We start from the raw sequence: 19,079 nt of genomic DNA, 5'->3' as shown, positions 1-19,079 counted from the left end.
GACGTTTTGTCCTTGGAAGAACGGAAAGGAATTCATAGTGCTATCACGACTAAATTAGCTCCATCAAAGACCAGCAAACTAGTACGGGGTATGACAATTATGCCTTTCCAAGCCCAGTAAATGAAACAATCCTTTCTATTTTGGCTTCACAAAGTTTTTGCTACAGATTGGATTTACGCTGTAACATCAATAGAAGCATTTAAATGTCCTTTTAAAATGTTTTCTGGACAAGGTAGGTAGATTTGGAAATGTACACACATGCACACACACTCTTTAAGAGGAAAAGATGAAAAGCACAACACACTTTCCCTTGTCTGAAGTTTGCTCCATATACTGTAAGACAGAGTTTTTTTTGTTTTTTGTTTTTTTTAATTTATTTGGCTGCGTTGGGTCTTCGCTGCTGTGCGCGAGCTTTCTCTAGTTGTGGCGAGCGGGGGCTACTCTTCGTTGCAGTGCGTGGGCTTTTCATTGCGGTGGCTTCTCTTGTTGCGGAGCACGGGCTCTAGGCGTGTGGGCTTCAGTAGTTGTGGCGCACGGGCTTAGCTGCTCCGCAGCATGTGGGATCTTCCCGGAGCAGGGCTCGAACCCGTGTCCCCTGCATTGGCAGGCAGATTCTTAACCACTGCGCCACCAGAGAAGTCCCCCAGAGATTTTTTTAAGATTGAAGTATAGTTGATTTACAATGTTGTGTTAATTTTGGCTGTACAGCAAAGTGATTCAGTTATACATATACATACATTCTTTTTATATTCTTTTCTGTTATGGTTTATAGGATATTGAATATAGTTCCCTGTGCTATACAGTACGACCTTGTGTTTATCCATCCTATACAAACTAGTTTGCATCTTCTAATCCCAAACTCCCAATCCATCCCTCCCCCACACCCCCTCCCCCTTGGCAGCCACAAGTCTATTCTCTATGTCTGTGAGTCTGTTTCAAGACGGAGATGGTTTTCATATACCTGTCACGGGCTCTTGCTACTGACTCACCAATTCAAGCACACTTTCATATTTAGGTTCTTCTCTCTGAGAGGAACAATAGTGACCCTGGTGCTGCTCCTTCTGCAAAGTATATCCAAATATACTCCTCATCCTTTACCCAGTGGACAGGACTTTAACTTTTTTGTTTGTTTTTAATATGAGGCTTCTGCTGTTGCCCTGATGTTTATTTATTTCAAATATGCCACTCATGCTGAAAGGAGCAGGTCCTTCAAAGGGTGAAAGTTTGGCAGAAATGGCTTTAAATTCATCATTCCAGACCCTTCTAAGTATGAGAAGCTCTGTCTCTCTTAACACAGGCCCAAAGCAGATTTTTCTCTTAAGATTATTCTTTTCCAACAAGCGTATGATAAGTACAATAAACACAGGCACAATCAGCAATGAAAGAGGGAGTTCTTTTTCTGGGAGTACTCACTGCCCTTTGCCAGGACATCACACGGTGGTTGTTTTCAGGCTCTACTCCCCACTTTGAGAATCTCAAGATGCTGAACTGTCTTAAGGCAAAATGTTTTGCTTTCTAGCAACGGTTACATGAAGAGAAAGAAAAGTATGGTCTGTGAGTCCACCATTTTCTTGTCACACTGTCAACTGTCTTCTCCCAGTTCTTAAGCCACATTCTTAGAGAACGTGCTCTATGCTGAGTGGTGGAGTCCATGTGATCCTGCGCACCCTCATCACGGCATTGGGACCAGAACTGGAAGGCTGTTCCAAGCTAAGTCAGCTGGTCTCTTTCCTAGGAACTTGCATTTTTTTTGGCCACGACGTGCGGCATGCGGGATCTTAGTTCCCCGACCATGGATCAAATCTGTGCCCTCTGCATTGGAAGCGTGGAGTCTTAACCACTGGACCACCAGGGAAGTCCTGGAGCTTGCAACTGAGATACAGGACTCCAGTCAATCTCTGCTGGTGCTTAAATGGAGAAGGGCTGCATAAAAGGCTTTCTTCCACCAAATGTTAAGGAGAAGCAGAGAAGGCTGGTAACACATAGCAAATGAAGAGGGCTAACAGAAGCCAAGGCATAAAATTTTATGACCCTAAGCAGAAGGAGGGTCAAATACAGTGTCAGAGTCCAGAAGAGTTAGACAGAAAGCCAGGGACAAAGGGCAGTTGTTTTGGTTCCTAGAGGCTTTCTAAGTGCTTTGTTCCAATCCCTAGTGAGACCTGTATATTTCCTTCCTTGGTTCCATGATATGTCCCTATGATTTTTCAGTAAATTCTCCTTTAGAATCATAGCTAATTGGAATAGATTCTGTTATTTGTAATCAAATGGTGTTTACCAATACACACACATAACTGTCCCTCTTCCTCTTCTTTAACCATCACTTCCTAAACACTATGTGCAAGACACTACACTAGATGCTTTAGGGAGAGAAGAAAAAAAAAAGATAAGTAAGACACAGACTCTCTCCTTAGGGAGCTTACAGATAGAAAACAGAGAGGCAAACAGCTAACATAGTACTAGGTCAAGTCTTTCATAAAAATTAGGAAAAAGAAGGAAGAGTGAGACATGGAATGGCGTAAGCATCAAATCCACTTACTTAAATTTAATGACATATGCTTGGCCAAAAAAAAGTTTAAGAAATAAAAAAAACTACCATATTTTGAAGATGCATACCTTAGTACATAAATTCTGCAGCACTGTATATACTAAACATCCATACCATGCATATTTACTGAGTATGATCATATACACAAATCCAGTTAGACTACACTCTATACGCCATGGGCAATTTGAGAGATTTTTCAAGGCTGACTCTGATTATGTGTGATTTTCACCTGTGTGCTAACTTTAGCTCCTGACCTCAAATGTGACTACACTGTGTTTAACAGTTGGTTTCCTTAGAAAAACTGTCACCCTTGAAATCCTAGCATTTTATTTATTTATTTATTTATTGGCTGCGTTGGATCTTCGTTGCTGCATGCGGGCTTTCTCTAGTTGCAGTGAGCGGGGGCTACTCTTCATTGCGGTGCGGGGCCTTCTCATTGCGGTGGCTTCTCTTGTTGCGGAGCACGGGCTCTAGGCTCGCGGTATTTAGCAGTTGTGGCTCGCAGGCTCAGTAGTTGTGGCTTGTGGGCTCTAGAGTGCAGGCTCAGTAGATGTGGAGCATGGGCTTAGTTGCTCCACGGCATGTGGGATCTTCCTGGACCAGGGATTGAACCTGTGTCCCCTGCGTTGGCAGGTGGATTCTTAACCACTGAGCCCCAGGGAAGTCCCGAAATCCTAGAATTTTAAATAAGATACCTATAAACTAGTATATAGGTGTGAGATATGATCTGTGACAGCTGGTGGTGGTCTAGATATTGACTGATTATTAGGTTATCCCAGCAGCTAACTGAACTGAAATACGGTGTTCTGAGAATTATCTTAGGATTTTGAACAAAGCCTCTATACTCAAATTAGGCTACGAAGCTCCTGTAGTTGATGGTGCCTCAATATAGGAGACATGACAAACATAGATGGGCCCCAGCAACTTATTCTCTAACATTTTTTATTATATGCCTAGAAATGTTTTCAATATCTTCAATATTTCAACTGTTTTCCAATCATAATATTCAACTTGACATTTAACTCATTCTATCCCTTTAGCATCTCATCTCTCAAATCCATATTGGATAATAAAGCTAAAAGAACCTCAGCACTGTGTGAAACTTACACCTTCCCATTTGATAAACAGACCCCCATCTTATATTTAAATCAGAAAATTTTTTAATGAAAATATATACATAAAAAGACTAAGGGGGACTTCCCTGGAGGTGCAGTGGTTAAGAATCCTCCTGCCAATTCAGGGGACATGGGTTCGAGCCCTGGTCCTGGAAGACCCCATATGCCGCGGAGCAACTAAGCCCGTGTGCCACAACTACTGAGCCAGCGCTCTTGAGCCCGCGAGCCACAACTACTAAGCCCACGTGCCATGACTACTGAAGCCCACATACCTAGAGCCCATGCTCTGCAACAGGTGAAGCCACCGCAATGAGAAGCCCGTGCACTGCAACAAAGAGTAGCCCCCGCTCGCCACAACTAGAGAAAGCTCACGCACAGCAATGAAGACCCAACACAGCCAAAAATAAATTAAAAAAAAAAAAAAAAAAAGACTAAGGAAGTACACGTGAGAATAGTAGTTTTGAGTAGAGAGATTAAATCTTTCTATTATATATTTTTCTAAACCTTCAATGATATTAATTTTCTCTATAACTTAACAAAATAATTTTTTAAGTGAAAAAAAATTTTCCTTTGGGCAAGCTGCACACAGTTGTAAATTCCTTCTTTAAAGTTACTCTCTTTTGGGACTTCCCTGGTGGTCCAGTGGTTAAGACTCCGTGCTCCCAATGCAGGGGGCCTGGGTTCGATCCTGGTCAGGGAACTAGATCCCACACGCATGCTGCAATGAAGATTCCACATGCTGCAACTAAGACCCAGCACAGCCAAATAAATATATTTTTTTAAAAAGTTACTCTCTTTTTTAGGTAGCATAGTAAGAGATCTATAGTCCTATCTTTTCTGAACTATAACTGTTGAGAGTAGAGCCAAGCAAAAAGTTGACAAATTATGACAACTGTTTCAATGTGATTGTGTCCAAATAATTTTCTACCTGCTGATGGGCCATTTATGTATGAAGATGTGCACTACTACAGCCATTATATTCATGAGAACCACACATAATTCCTACTTTCAAAGGGCTTAAATTCCACAACTTTTGCCAGGCAGTTCTTGGATGCTCTAAGTTTGTAGGTAATAGTGAATATACATGTCTCTGACTGTACACCAAATCCCTGTAGAAAAAATTTGGAGGACTTCGTTCTAATATCTTGAATTATTCATTAGTATCTCTATTCTGCTTCCTTAATACAGTTAATCAAGAATTGCTAGCATAAGCAAATAAAGAAGACGCTGAGATCTTGAAGAGGAGAGTGTACACATAAAAGAAAGAAGCTGCCACTTAACTTGGTGATCTCACTGCCAGTGAAATCCTGCTGGAAGAGTTTATATACTGAGATTTCATCAATTTGACATTTGTTGAGTCTCTTCTTTGGATTAAGTGATATGCAAATAATACTATAATGAATAAAAGATGCTTCTCACCCTTAAAAAGCTCACAACCCAGGGAACCCTCCTACATTGTTGGTGGGAATGTAAATTGGTGCAGCCACTATGGAAGACAGTATGGAGGTTCCTCAAAAAATCTAAAAATAGAGTTGCCATATGATCCAGCAATCCCACTCCTGGGCATATATCTGTAGAAATCTATAATTCGAAAAGATATATGCACCCTAATGTTCACTGCAGCACTATTTACAATAGCCAAGACATGGAAACAACCTAAATGTCCATCAACAGATGAATGAATAAAGAAGATGTGGTGCATATATACAATGGAATACTACTCTGCCATAAAAAAGAATGAAATAATGCCATTTGTGGCAACATGAATGGACCTAGAGATGATCATACTATGCGAAGTAAGTCAGAAAGAGAAAGACAAACACCATATGATATCAATTATATGTGGAAGCTAAAATATGACACAAATTAATTTATCTATGAACAGAAACAGACTCACAGACATAGAGAACATACTTGTGGTTGCCTAGGGGGAGGAGGGTAAGGGAGGGATGGATTGGGAGTTTGGGATTAGCAGATGTAAACTATAATATATAGAATAAACAACAAGGTCCTACTGTATAGCACAAGGAATTATATTCAATATCCTGTAATAAACCATAATAGAAAAGAATATGAAAAAGAATGTATAACTGAATCACTTTGCTGTACAGCAGAAATTAACACACATTGTAAACCAACTATACTTCAATAAAATAAATGGAAAAAAAAGTGCTCACAATCCAGCAGCATATTACACTGTGAAAAGTCCACAGAATGAGGGATATGGCTCTCTCTCTGTAAGTTCTCTCATTACAGCGCCTCAAGGGTAGAATGTGGACTTTCCTGGTGGCTCAGTGGTTAAGAATCTGCTTGCCAATGCAGAGGCATGGGTTCAAGTCCTGGTTCGGGAAGATCCCACATGCTGCAGAGCAACTAAGCCCGTGTGCCACAACTACTGAGCCTGCGCTCTAGAGCCCACGAGCCACAACTACTGAGCCCATGCGCTTAGAGCCCGTGCTCCACAACAAGAGAAGCCCTGCACCACAACGAGAGTAGCCCCCGTTCGCCGCAACTAGAGAAAGCCCGTGCGCAGCAACGAAGACCCAATGCAGCCATAAATAAATAAATAAATTTATTTTTTAGAAAAGGGTGGAATATATATAAGGAATAAGGAAGTATTCCTTGTGGTAATTCTTTTTTTTTTTTGGCTGCACCACTCAGCATGCAGGATAGTTCCCCCACCAGGGACTGAACCGTGTCCCTTGCATTGGAAGCACGGAGTCTTAACCCCTGGACCACCAGGGAAGTCTCGAGGTAATTCTTATGTTATGCAAACTGAGCTAAGTGATAAAAAAGAATAAGGAGGGCTTCCCTGGTGGCGCAGTGGTTGGGAGTCCGCCTGCCAATGCAGGGGACACGGGTTCGAGCCCTGGTCCGGGAGGATCCCACGTGCCGCGGAGCAGCTAGGCCCATGCGCCACTACTACAGAGGCCGACGTGCCTGGAGCCCGTGCTCCGCAACAGGAGAGGCCACGGCAGTGAGGGGCCCGCGCGCCGCAGCGAAGAGTAGCCCCCGTTTGCAAAAGCCCGCCCACAGCAACGAAGATCCAGCGCAGCCAAGAATAAATAAATTAATTAATTTAATTAAAAAAAAAAAAGAATAAGGAGTTTTGGTCGCTGCCATGTTAGAGCAGAGACCAGCAAACTATATAGTCTTTAGGTCAAATCTGGCCCACCTACTTTTGCATGATTAGAGAACTAAGAATTGTTTCTACATTTTTAAATATTTGAAAAAAATTTGAAGAAGAATACTTCATAAGTGAAAATTACATGAAATTCAAATTTCAGTGTCCATGAATAAACCTTTATTGGAATATAGCTCATTTGTTTACAAACTGTTTATGGCTATGTTTGTGCTACAAGGACAACAAGAGCTGAATATAGATAACACAAGTTGAATAGTTACAACAGAGACAAGTGGCCCACCAAGCCTAAAATATTTACTATCTGTTCCTTTACACTGTCTGGCTTCCTAAGAAATCTCACCTTCTACACTGGAGGCAGGAGGCAGCCCAACCATCTGTATCTTTCATTTTGGGGGGCAATGACATTCACTAACATTCCCACAGACCACTGTAATAAACCTTACTTGTGATGTTTCAGTAGTTCATCACTAGTAAGACCACTTCCTTTGAGAATTCAGAGATGAATCCAGTTATGATAAGGACCAAATACTAATGAATCCTTTGGCCTGGTCCTTGCATAGTGGTTTCAGTTCCATTTTACAAAACAGAAATAGGTATGACAATTGGATTTTTTTTTTCTGGGGTTCTTTTCCAGGTAGTACAAGATGGCTGTGGCCAAGTGTCGCCTCTAAACTGGCACGAAAGGCTGTGGAGTTGTAGAAGCAAAAGTGGTCATTCTCACCAAGCAGGCTCATAACTGTATTTCAACACGACCACATTCAGCTCCTCTGAAAGAAACAAACATCTCCCTCAAGATCACAGATGTGATGGGTTCACCACAGCAGAATTCTGCTCTATTAAGTCAGAGAAAGGACTGGGAAATATTAAGTCACTATTGTTTGAGAATCCATCAAAAATTCTTCAAAAATGAAACTGTTATCTCTTCATTCTGATATTTTTCAAAGCTATAAGAAATGTAAATAGGATATTTCCATTTCTACAGGAAAGTTAGATCTTTGGTTTCAATGTAAAACAATACTGCCTTGTGTTTATATAGCACTTTTTCCTTAAGGATTCAAGGCCTTTACAGACATTACCTCATTCATCCCTAGAAGGTCTGCAAACTCAATAAAAAAGAGGAAGTTTCCCGTTACATGAATAAGGAAACTGAGGCATAGCAGGGGCACAAGGTTAACAGTAAGTCACAGAAAAACAGTGGGAAAATTTGGGCTAAACTTTTCTCCTTGCTCCCATTCTTGGCTGTCTCCACTTATGCACACTGCCTATAATTAGAGATGGCAAGTGTCTAAATCTCTAGCTCTCAAAATGTAATTTCAAGACTGCCCATTTAAACTAATTAAGATTGGTTTTCCCTGAATTTAGTGGTATATGTCTCCTCTCTCTGTAATATCTCTGGCAGAGAGACTTCTGAAAAACTTATATATGGCAAGAAAGAATCCAGATTTCACTTTCTTTTACCAAGTTCACTATTTCATCCTTTCTTCTCTTGTTACGAAAACTTTCTGCCCAACTGGAGACGAAAACGTTTCTTCTCAATTCCTTAAAGTACTCCTAACTATTGAACATCTAAGCTGACCCATGTTGTTTGTAACTACTCTTGTTGTATGATTCACTTCTATTTTCAGTAAAATCCCCATCTTTCCAGCATCTCTTCACATGTTCTTATTTTTTATTTTCCTCTGTACTGCTTCCTGTGTTTGCCCAGCCTATTTATAATGTACTCCTAAGGAAGTCCACAACACTATAGGACAGTTTTGCCAATATCACACTTTCTCATGATTTTCTTCAGATTTATGCTTTATTTCTCTGTTGAAGTAGAACCATGTTCCTGTTAATTTAACAGTTGCCTAGATTCAAAGCTCTTTTTCTGGTACCAACCTGTACCTCCTATCTTTTTTCATGACATATAAAACCATTCCTTCCCAGAAACTTCAAAATTGCAGAGTATGAATACTTCTTTTAAAAATTTTATTGGTGTATAGTTGATTTACAATGTTGTGTTAGTTTCAGGTGTACAGCAGAGTGATTCAGTTATACATATACATGTATTCTTTCTTTTTCAGATTCTTTTCCCATATAGGTTATTACGGAATATGAATACTTTCTTAATTCATAGCATAAAGGTTTCAGTGGGTGAAAATGGCTTGGGTGGGGTAGCTCTGAGCTCCTCAGTTGCACACATGGCACAAGTATTCAACCAAAATGATTAATTTACTTTGGAAAGAAATGTTTCAAAACCTAGATCACCCAAGGCCATAAAAGATTTTGGAGGTAACAAAGGCATGAAATTTGGGGGCACCATATGAAACAGGAAATCCTACTGTTTCACTGGGGGAAAGTTCTGGGGCTTTGCAGCAATTAACACTTTTACAACTATCTTCCACTATTCTATTACAATTAGGCAAGGGATAATGGGTAGAAGGTGCCAGGCATCTGGCCTCTGCTCGGTATACACATAAGACAGAAATCTGTACGAAAACATGGGACAAACACATTCCTAGCTCAGGTTTTCCTATTGTGTGACCCTGGGTAAAGTAAGTTACTAAACTTTGCTGTGCTCAAAATGGGAAAAATGAAATAACCATATAAAGTACCTAGTGGGCACTTAAGTTCACTTGCTTTCTCTTTCCAATGAGATTTTGCCTGGGCTTTGTTACACTGTGAAATTTCATTAAGTATCTTATTGTCTTTTTAATTTTTAAGATTTTATTTATTTATTTATTGGCCTTGCCATGAGGCTTGCAGGAGTTCCCTGACCAGGGATATAACCCGTACCTCCTGTAGTGGAAGTGTGGAGTCCTAACCACTGGACCGCCAGGGAATTCCCTTTTGCTGTCTTTAATTTGAGGATTACCATCTCCTTTACAAGAAAGCCAAAGCAGAATAGTCATTAGCAGATTAGAATAGCTGCTGAAAAGCCAGGACATGGCAGCTCAGGCTTAGATTGTCTATGATATGATATTTATTCCCAGAGCCCCTGAGAATTTTTCCCAGGCAGGTTGCTGGGTGGAAGTGGAATTAAATGTTTAACCAGAGCACGATGAGTTCCTCTACTACCTTTAGGATCTCTCAATACAATTAAGAAGGCTCCAGAAGCAAAGAGGTCATTGTACTATCTGTTTATATTATAAATTAGGCCTTTCCAAATGCCAAGTGAAGTGATGGGAATTTACCATAACCTACCCTACTACTTTTACTAAAAATGTCAAAGCTATTGTTCAAAACCACTGTTCCTAAGAAACAGCTAACTCGGAGAACAGTAACAGAAGGCAACTTTATTGCTCCTTCTGGCTAAGTCAGAGGCCTCCACCAGACTTTATCACTTGCACTCTCACTTCTGCCTCTAGAATCCTATTTTCTTGCCATTTGCCTACTCACCCCTCCCCCCATCTTCTTTGATTTGCTCCTGCTCTTGCTGACTCATTCCCTCTCCCTTCCTCCCTCTCTCTCCTGCCACTTCAGCTGCGTGCTTGGTTCTGGTTTATTCATCTTTTACTTAATTACCAAACATATACTGACCCCTATTACGTGACCAGTCCCTATCTAGCTATGAACCTTCATGCTCCTACTGTCCCTCTCTTATGTTTAGGCCTCCTCTCTGTTGAGGCCACTGGTTTTGCCTATCTCTGCCCCAAACCTGTCATCCACATGTCCTGTTCCTGTGTGTTAGGACATAAGCAAAAGTGGGAGGTGTGCTGGATAAAAGATTTGTTGGCTGGGAAATTTAAAAACTGACAATGTATATACTCTCCTAAGTAAAAGGACACTCAGAGCATAGGGAAACCTAAAAACATTCCCATAACAGGAAAATAAGTTTGAGACTTATCCATGGTGACTATAATACAATTAACCCAACACTGATCACTGAAGAAAATGATAAGAAAATAAGAAAGATGGTTATAACTCACTGGGTGCTTTCATCTGCTGAATGCAAGGCTTACAGTCTTTAATTACCATGATTAAATACTGTTCTTTCTTGTGAAGCTGGCCCATTGTACCAAACAAATACTGAAGCTACCAGGAGGGCAAGCCAGCCCCAGGGAAGCCAGAGTCAATCTTTAAGTCCCTTATTTCTAATCTTGTGTACTCAGAACAACCTATACAAAGTTACATCTGAAAAGAAAAGTATAATTGCGCTCAGTGCCAAAGCCCTTTGTACTGTGAAAAATCAAAACAACGATATAAGAGAAAATGAAGCAAAAATAAGACAAAACTGAATAATGTATTTGGTTTAGTCACTGGAGAAAACCTAAAACTTTGATGTTCCAACAGTGAGGAAAAGAATAATATAATAATTTTTCATAGTCATTACATATAGTTGCAGAGTTCACATTTTAAAAATACTGTTTTTCTTTGTAATAAATTTGGAAATTCTCCAGCAATATCAGGCTCAATAACTGAACCATAATTTGCAAATAAAAATCTACCCCACCCGCACACATCCAAGTATGTGAAAATAGTAGATAATGTTCCCATTTGGAGTCACTGACTACTGGGTGTCCACTTTGCCAGGCTTATATTTATGACGTAATTAACTTAGAAAAATAAGTTTATGTCTTCTGAGACTGAGTAAGGCCCCAAGGATAAATATCTGCACCAGGATGTTTTTTGCATGGTAACATGGTCTTTAAAGTTTTTAATACAATCTCAGTGTTCAAATAGGTCTTAAAAAGTCACGTATTCTAACTTTCTACCCAGTGCACAAATCTCCCTTATAACATCCAGAATGCATAACTGTTTAACTTCTGCCTGAAAACTGCCCTCCTGCTAAGAGACAGGAAATCCTATTGCATAAGACAGCTTATTCCAGTTCACAATTTGGTTTTTTTCTTCCTACAAGAAGGTGTTTGGAAAGAAAGGAAACACAATATTGCACCACTTTATCATCATTTGTTGACCTTATGCCTGAAACTGTTAACACATGGCTCCAGATAAATGGGGACAGAAACAGGTTGCTTGGTGATGGAAGAGGTAAGAGAGAAACCATAAATCCACTGCTGCAGTCTTTTAAAAAATTAGCTATTATAATAACAACAACAATACAATAATAATACATGATCAGGGCAAAAAATACAACCAACATGAAAGGATTAAAGTGCAAACCTAAAGACTGCTTCCCATTTCTAATCATTCTCTTCAAAGATAATCATTAACTTTTTAATATATCCATTCAGATATTTTCTGTGCTCATGCGGACATATCTGTATTATATACGTTTTTCTTGTATTACAGAAATATAATCATGCTATACTGTTTTGCAAAACCTTTTACTTAAAAAATATACTGGGGCATCTTTCCATGTTAGTACACAGGGCTCTACTTTCTTTTTAATAGTTAATTCCATGGTATAAATATATCACCATTTATTTACCCAGATCCATATTGATGACATTTAGATTACTTTCACACTGTTTTAATTGTTATACAAAGTCAAACTTATCTTACTGAAATTTCTTTCTATAATTTTTGCTCTGGAATTCTTTGGAATAAACTTAATCTATCATTTAATAGATCTTTAAACATTTGAAAATCACCATCGTATCATATGGGGAGTAAATGGCAGAACATATGAAAGAAAAGTTTTGAGTTATACACTCAGGTATCAGAAATCAATAGGAGAAATGCTTTCTTCAAATAAAAACAAGCTAAAAGTCTGACAGCACAAAATGCATGCCTAAATTATGGTCTACAAAGCTGACAGGATATTATACAATGATTAGAAACATGTATCTAATGCAGCATCAAGACAAATGTTACAATGTTCAGTGAATGAAGACATGCAATTGCATGTGAACTGAGATTAACTATGAAATATGTCTGCATATGAAAAAGAGAAATATTCAAATAAAATGTGGCTGAGTTAGGGTGATAAGAACATGGACCACCACCTCCTTTCAAAATATCCTTTAATATTTCATAATTTGGTTTCTACAATAAATGAAAAAGGAAAAAAATGGTAGCTTTTAGGAAGACCAAAGTCCTCAATTTCAAGACTCTCAAGGCCCTCCTCTTTCTTCCCTGATTATCTTAGAGATAACCTTCATAGTAAATAATCAGGTCTTGAAATTCTTGATGGCAAAGTTACAATCAGCAAAGAAAGCTTGAACTGTGACTGTTCACTGTAGAACACGATGGTATAGAAGGGAAGAAGTTAGAGATCAAACAAGGAAAAGAAGGGACAATCAGGAAGAGCTCCACCTTAAACCATGTTCACAATCAGCCAGTACTACCATTTTTGTTCTATCTACACATGAGTAGAGAACTGGTATGAATTTCCAGATCATACAGTCAGGGCAACGTAGGGGTCAAAAAGCAAGGTAATGAATAAGACTTTTGTACTTAAGGAAAAAATGGTCATATTCTCAAGCCAACACAGAAGTTCTTATTTTAGGAATTTAAAGTCTCAAGCTCTGGTCACAATAACTATACCAGTGTCCTTTAAATTCATAATCACTCATTTCTCCCCCCAAATTTCATCCATTTATTTTGTAAGTACTGATTAATTCCTTGAACAAACCTAAGTCACAATGGGCTTTTTTTTCTTTTTAAGTATTCCTCGTCATGATACCCAAATAGCTTGCAAATCTTCAGCCTGTGCTGAATAATGACAGACAAAGCACCCGTGAGTAAAACCAATGATTGGATAATTTTGGTTTGTGTGCTTTCAGCGTGAAAGGTTGTTTATTTACAGTGCCACAACATCACCTTGGTTCTGAAGAGAAGGGCATGTGTGCTCTAGCTGCTCATACATTAACTACTGATGAGTAACATTTGCAGCTGGGAACTTCACTCTAGAAAAATAGGAAGAGAAATGCTTGTGCCTGTAACTTAGGAACAAGCTCTAGTGTTCATGCTCACATTTATAGGGAGACATGGTGAAATCTTGTCTACTTTGTCAACTGATCTACTTTCAGAATAAATTTCCTGGCCTCTCGCCTTCTGAGACGGCCCACACTCTGTGGAGTGTGTTTCTCCCAGGGCCATTCTCGCCTTTTGAGACGGACCACATTCTGTCTACGGAATGTGTATCTCTCTAAACAAATCCACTTCTTACCTATCGTAAATAAATAAATAAATAATTTCCCTTTTTTAGCCATCCCCAGGGAATATTTTTCTTAATAACTTGGTAAAAATCTAAAACGCATGCTTATCAAATCTTCCTAAGTTCCTTCTGTCACCAGAATTCTTCCCAGCTTCCTATTATGTGAAAGAACTATGTAGGGTCCTGAGATACATTTGAGACACCAGGGTGAAGAAGGCACAAGCCTGTTCTTAAGGAGCTTATAGTAGTCTTAGGGAAGGGGCAGGGGGGATATGCAGTTATAATTAAAAAACAGTCAATATGTAATCATCAGTAACAGAATTCGGATTGAAAAGCATCCCAATACTTAGTAATAATGGGATAAAATAAGATGACACTTAGGAGGTTCAGGTGATCAAAATCAATTATATAACCAGAAAAATTCAGAAAGCCTTGGTTGATGGCAGCTTATGTAAAAAAGACATAAAGGTTTCAACTGAGTAGAACTCCATAAATGCATAAAAGTCAACTATGTAAAATGGCTGTTAAAATAGCTCACCTAAATTAATAGAACTATTGTGTCTAGATCAAGGAAGATAATAATCCCACTGTCTCCAAATCCAGAGTTATTGGCGCTGTTTTATGAGGCTCATTTAAGAGGAACATCACAAAACCAGGAGTGTGTGCGTGTGTACATTCATGCTTCCTAGTGGAACAATGACAGTGAAGTACCTGTTAATCACATAATGCAAAAAACTGAAGGAATTGAAGACACGTAGCTTAAAAGAAGACTTGCAGGTGAGCAGTGGAGGGGCAGCATATAACAGCTGAGATGAACGCATTTGAGCTGTCTGCAAGAACTCATGTTAGGTTCAATGAAAGACAAATGCTCATCCTGGCCTCCCTAGGTTTTGACTATGGCTGATTATTGCCATGGTCAGGGTATAAGATGACTTGAATAACACCCAGTGGCTCTTATATAATTGTATATATTTTAGGAAGTGAAACTCAAATTCCTTCAATAATGGTACTTGAAATAGAAACTATGTTTCAGTCATTCACAAAAAACTGTCACATTGAAGAAGCATAAAGCAGAGGAATGTCTATTAATGTCAAATAATTAAACTAGCACTGAAGGATTTCATCTTCTGCAAAAGGAATCCTATGGGTTCAACCTCCTTAGGGTTGGTAACATTTGTTCAGTCAATATATTTTTCTGTAAGCCAGTAAGATATTTCAGAAATTTGACCTTTTTGGCAAAAAACAGGAATTTTTTAAAAATTATAAACTTAATTTTTAAAAAATCCTCAGAGGTCATAGGTTATTACAATCATATAGATAGGTCTTCCAAATTAATGAGAACAATAGATAAAGTGACAGTGTTAACGTATTTCAGAAGATATATTTTAGTAGTATGTCTTTAAAATGGATATATAGTCTCAATGTGGTAAAAACAGCTTGAAAATTACCAACACCTCCTCCTTTCTTTCTGTATACACAAAGGAATGAAAAGAGAATGAATAAACTACCAAAAAGCAAAAACCATACCATGTGTATTTCAGGTGGATGAAAGCATTCACAGGTTGGTTTGTGGGCAGGCATGGTAGCACAGACCCCTAATCAACTCAACTGCCCTTCTAGATGCCAGAGAGTAAGTAGCTTTTTAGTTGACTATGTGTATTTACCTATCCAGCAAGTAGGGGAGATACATGGTCTGGCAAAAAGGGTAGACAAGAAAATTTACATGTGTTAGGGCTTCCAGCTAAGCTATATGCTGAATAAATGGAGGAAACATTGACTTACCTGCACTGCCGAGCTGTTTATAAAACCTGTACTCTAAATGAAGCTGTGGAGCACGTGATTTTATTGGTTCCTGAAACCCAAGAAGAGAAATTGTGATCAGATTTAGACAGTTTTTTCATTCCTAGGTTTTCAGAGTAAACCAGGGCTAAGACCACTTAATATTTTAGAGATGATATTCATATATAATAGCATTTTCTTACCACAATTTCTCTTTGAAAGCACATCTAGGGGAAGATGAAGCTGAATTATATACAATCCCTGCCATGGATATTTAAATAAAAATACTCTGTATGAGACATCACTCAAGGATAGCTCTCTCACCATGAAGTATTCTTCTGAAATATATTCTCCTAGGAAACCAGGTGCCAAATCTTTTAATTAAATACCAGCAAGTATTTCCTTCTTGTTTTATTATGAATTTTGGGTAGTAAATGGTTTTATTATTTATAGAAAAATGATATATGCTCAGGAAAAAAATTTCATACACACAAAAATTAGAAAGAAAGTAAAAATAACCTGAGATCCTATCATTTAAAAGAAAAGCACTATTAACATTTTGGTGAATGTTCTTCCAAATATTGATTTATACATGTATTTATATATAATATAGACTCAAAAACGTATTTTAAATAAATGAGAGCATACTATATTTGGTGTTCTATGTCTTTAAATTCAACATGTGATGATGACATCATTCCATAGCAGTAAGTAAAACTATATATTATTGTGTGTGTGTGTGTGTGTGTGTGTACATACACACAAACCTTAACTTTTGGACATTTGAACTGTTTTCAGTTTTCAATATTATGAATAAAGCTGTAGGAACAGTGTTACGTATATTTATTTTTACGCTTTAGAGAATTAAAGACTGTAAATGCAACTAAGATATGTAACTTGTAACTTTAGTTAATACAGTGTTCAAGTTTTTAAAAATAGAGTTTTCTAAAGAGCCCAAAGATAAAGCAGCCATACTACCACACTTTGCTCTATACCAAACTTCAAGAATTGGCTGGCTAATCATTCTGAATTGACAGTATATCAGGCAACTAGTTAACAAGAAAATCAAACATTACCCTGAAAGATACATCTGTGTATCCATTAGGATGGCTAATATCAAAAACACAGAAAATAGCAAGTGTTGGTAAGGATGTGGAGAAATTGGAACCCTTGTGCACTGCTGGTGGGAATGTAAAATGGTGCAGCTACTGTGGAAAACAGTACAGCAATTTCTCAAAAAATTAAATATAGAAGTACCACATGATCCAGCAATTCCACTTCTGGATATACACCTAAAAGAACTGAAAACTCAGACTCAAAATGGTATTCGTAGACCCATGTTTGTTGCAATATAATTCGCAATAGTCAAAAGGTGGAGGCGACCCAAGTATCTATCAACAAATGGATGGATAAATAAAATGTGGTTACATTTTGTTCCATATGTGTGATGGCATATTATTTAGCCATAAAAAGGAAGGACATTCTGACACATGCTACAAAATGTATGAACCTTGGCGATGGTATGTTAAGTGAAATAAGCCAGACCCAAAAGGACAAACACTGCATGCTTCTACTTATATTAGGTACCTAGAATAGTCAAATTCATAGACAGAAAGCTGAATGGTGGTTGCCAGGAGCTGGGGGGAGAGGGGAATGCTGTTGGTGTTTAATGAGTACAGAATTTTAGTTGAGGAAGGTGAAAAAAAGTTATAGAGATGGATGATAGTGATGGGTGCACACCCATGTGAATGTACTTAATGCCACCGAACTGTACAACTAAATAAAAATGGTTAAAATGGTAAATTCGAGAATCAATTCCTTATCAGATATATGATTTTCAAATATTTTCTCCCATTCCATGGGTTATCTTTTCACTCTGTTCAGAGTCCTCTGATGCACAGAAGTTTTTGATAAAGTCCAACCTATCTATCTTTTCTTACTTGTGCTTTTTTGTGTTATATCCAAGAGATCACTGCCAAATCTAACGTTATGAAGCTTTTCCCGTAAGTTTTCTTCTAAGAGATTTATAGTTTTGGCTCTTATGTTTAGGCCTTTGACCCATTTTGAGTTAATTTTTGTGTATGATGTAAAGGGTCTCACTTCACTGCATGTGGATCTCCAGTTTTCCCAACACCATTTGTTGAAAAAAACTGTCCTCTCCCCATTGAATGGTTACTTGTCTTATTTTTAATATAGGCTCAAAGGAAGGACAGTCTCACAGCTTCCCTTATTAATTCATGCTGGTGTTTAACAAGTTTCATGGTTTAGAAGGTCTTTATATGTAACTGCAATCTCCACTTACTGAAACTTTAGCCTATTTCTCTTATATCCTCAATAACAAAGACAAAACAGCTCCCGAATAACCTGTGAATACTATAACAGCTATCTTCAAATAACAAAGCTATTCAGTCATTTCTTAAACTTCCTTTATTCAGGCAAAGTAATTTCAATTTTTTTTTTTTTTTTTTTTTTTTTTTTTGTTAATTTTATAGCTACTTTATTTATTTATTTATTTATTTTTGGCTGTGTTGGGTCTTCGGTTCGTGCGAGGGCTTTCTCTAGTTGCGGCAAGTGGGGGCCACTCTTCATCGCGGTGCTTTCCTCACTGGTCCTATTTTTTAGTTATTTGATCACCCCTGAAGGCTCTTCCTGAGCCCACTTGAAGTTTTCTGCATTTTTCTTAAAATATAGAATCCATAAATCACAGAATTCAGAACTTTCCTTGACGTTATCTAGTCTACACCTTTGCTTCTAGGAAGGTTTTACCTAAATCAATTCAGGTAGGCTGGAATACTTCAAAGCCCTAAGGAGCTCTATGAAAGAACTCATATCCTTCTCTGATTGCAAAATCAGCAAGCATCAGAGGTGGCCTTCAAGTTACTCAAGATTCTTGTAGTCCAAAAAAATGTATTTAAGACTATACTGTAGAGTCACTTCCTTATTCATTTATCTCTTCAGCTACACAGTCTCTATTCGGGTTTTAGATCTTCTAATATACCACCATCAAAGCAGCCAATTTCAGAATCTGTCTTTTAGCAAAATCATTAATAATTCACAAGAAACCAAAAGAGACAGTGATGACAAATTGATATGGAACCAGAGCTTGATCTAAACACTAGAAAGAGGAGTGTTCTTTCTGCAGAAACAGTCTTGAATTCTGACAAACCACAAGGGTCAATGAATTTTAAAAAACACAGGTCCTTCTTCAAACCTAATACCTTCAAACTTCATACTGGAAACATTAATAGGAAATATTCAATCTGATCTTGGGTAAATAAGTTAACAGATTAAAAAAAGCAATATCTCTTTAGAGTTATAGGGCTGAAGGTGGGTGTACACATCACATATATTCAGACATGAGGGGCTTTTTATCACAGACGGAAGGACTTACATCCTTCAGCCAACCCCTTCAGCACGTAGTCGTAGACTGCTCAACCAACTGGAGCTTCAAGT

The 19,079-nt window shown here is 38.2% G+C and overlaps 1 protein-coding gene across 6 annotated transcripts in view; it reads right to left on the bottom strand.

The window, feature by feature from the left end:
• The window catches only part of CSNK1G1 (casein kinase 1 gamma 1), a 197,740-nt gene that overhangs the window by 58,617 nt on the left and 120,044 nt on the right, over window positions 1–19,079 (bottom strand). For 4 of the 6 annotated variants that reach the window (XR_009500810.1, XM_059913043.1, XM_059913046.1 and 1 more), the window contains exon 4: window positions 15,630–15,699. The exons of 1 other annotated variant lie outside the window; for it this stretch is intronic. Coding sequence is in view for 3 of the 5 variants with exons in the window: in XM_059913043.1 (XP_059769026.1) it covers window positions 15,630–15,699 (70 nt within the window). In the remaining 2 variants the exon portion in view is untranslated. Of the gene's footprint in view, window positions 1–14,385; window positions 14,394–15,629; window positions 15,700–19,079 lie in introns of those variants that run through there. One more of the 6 variants, XM_059913049.1, reaches the window with a different exon arrangement.

This window comes from Balaenoptera ricei, chromosome 2 (assembly GCF_028023285.1).
Source record: "Balaenoptera ricei isolate mBalRic1 chromosome 2, mBalRic1.hap2, whole genome shotgun sequence".
NCBI lineage: Eukaryota > Metazoa > Chordata > Mammalia > Artiodactyla > Balaenopteridae > Balaenoptera > Balaenoptera ricei.
Note: the sequence above shows the minus strand (reverse complement) of the source record. Positions and strands in the feature narration are given on the sequence as shown.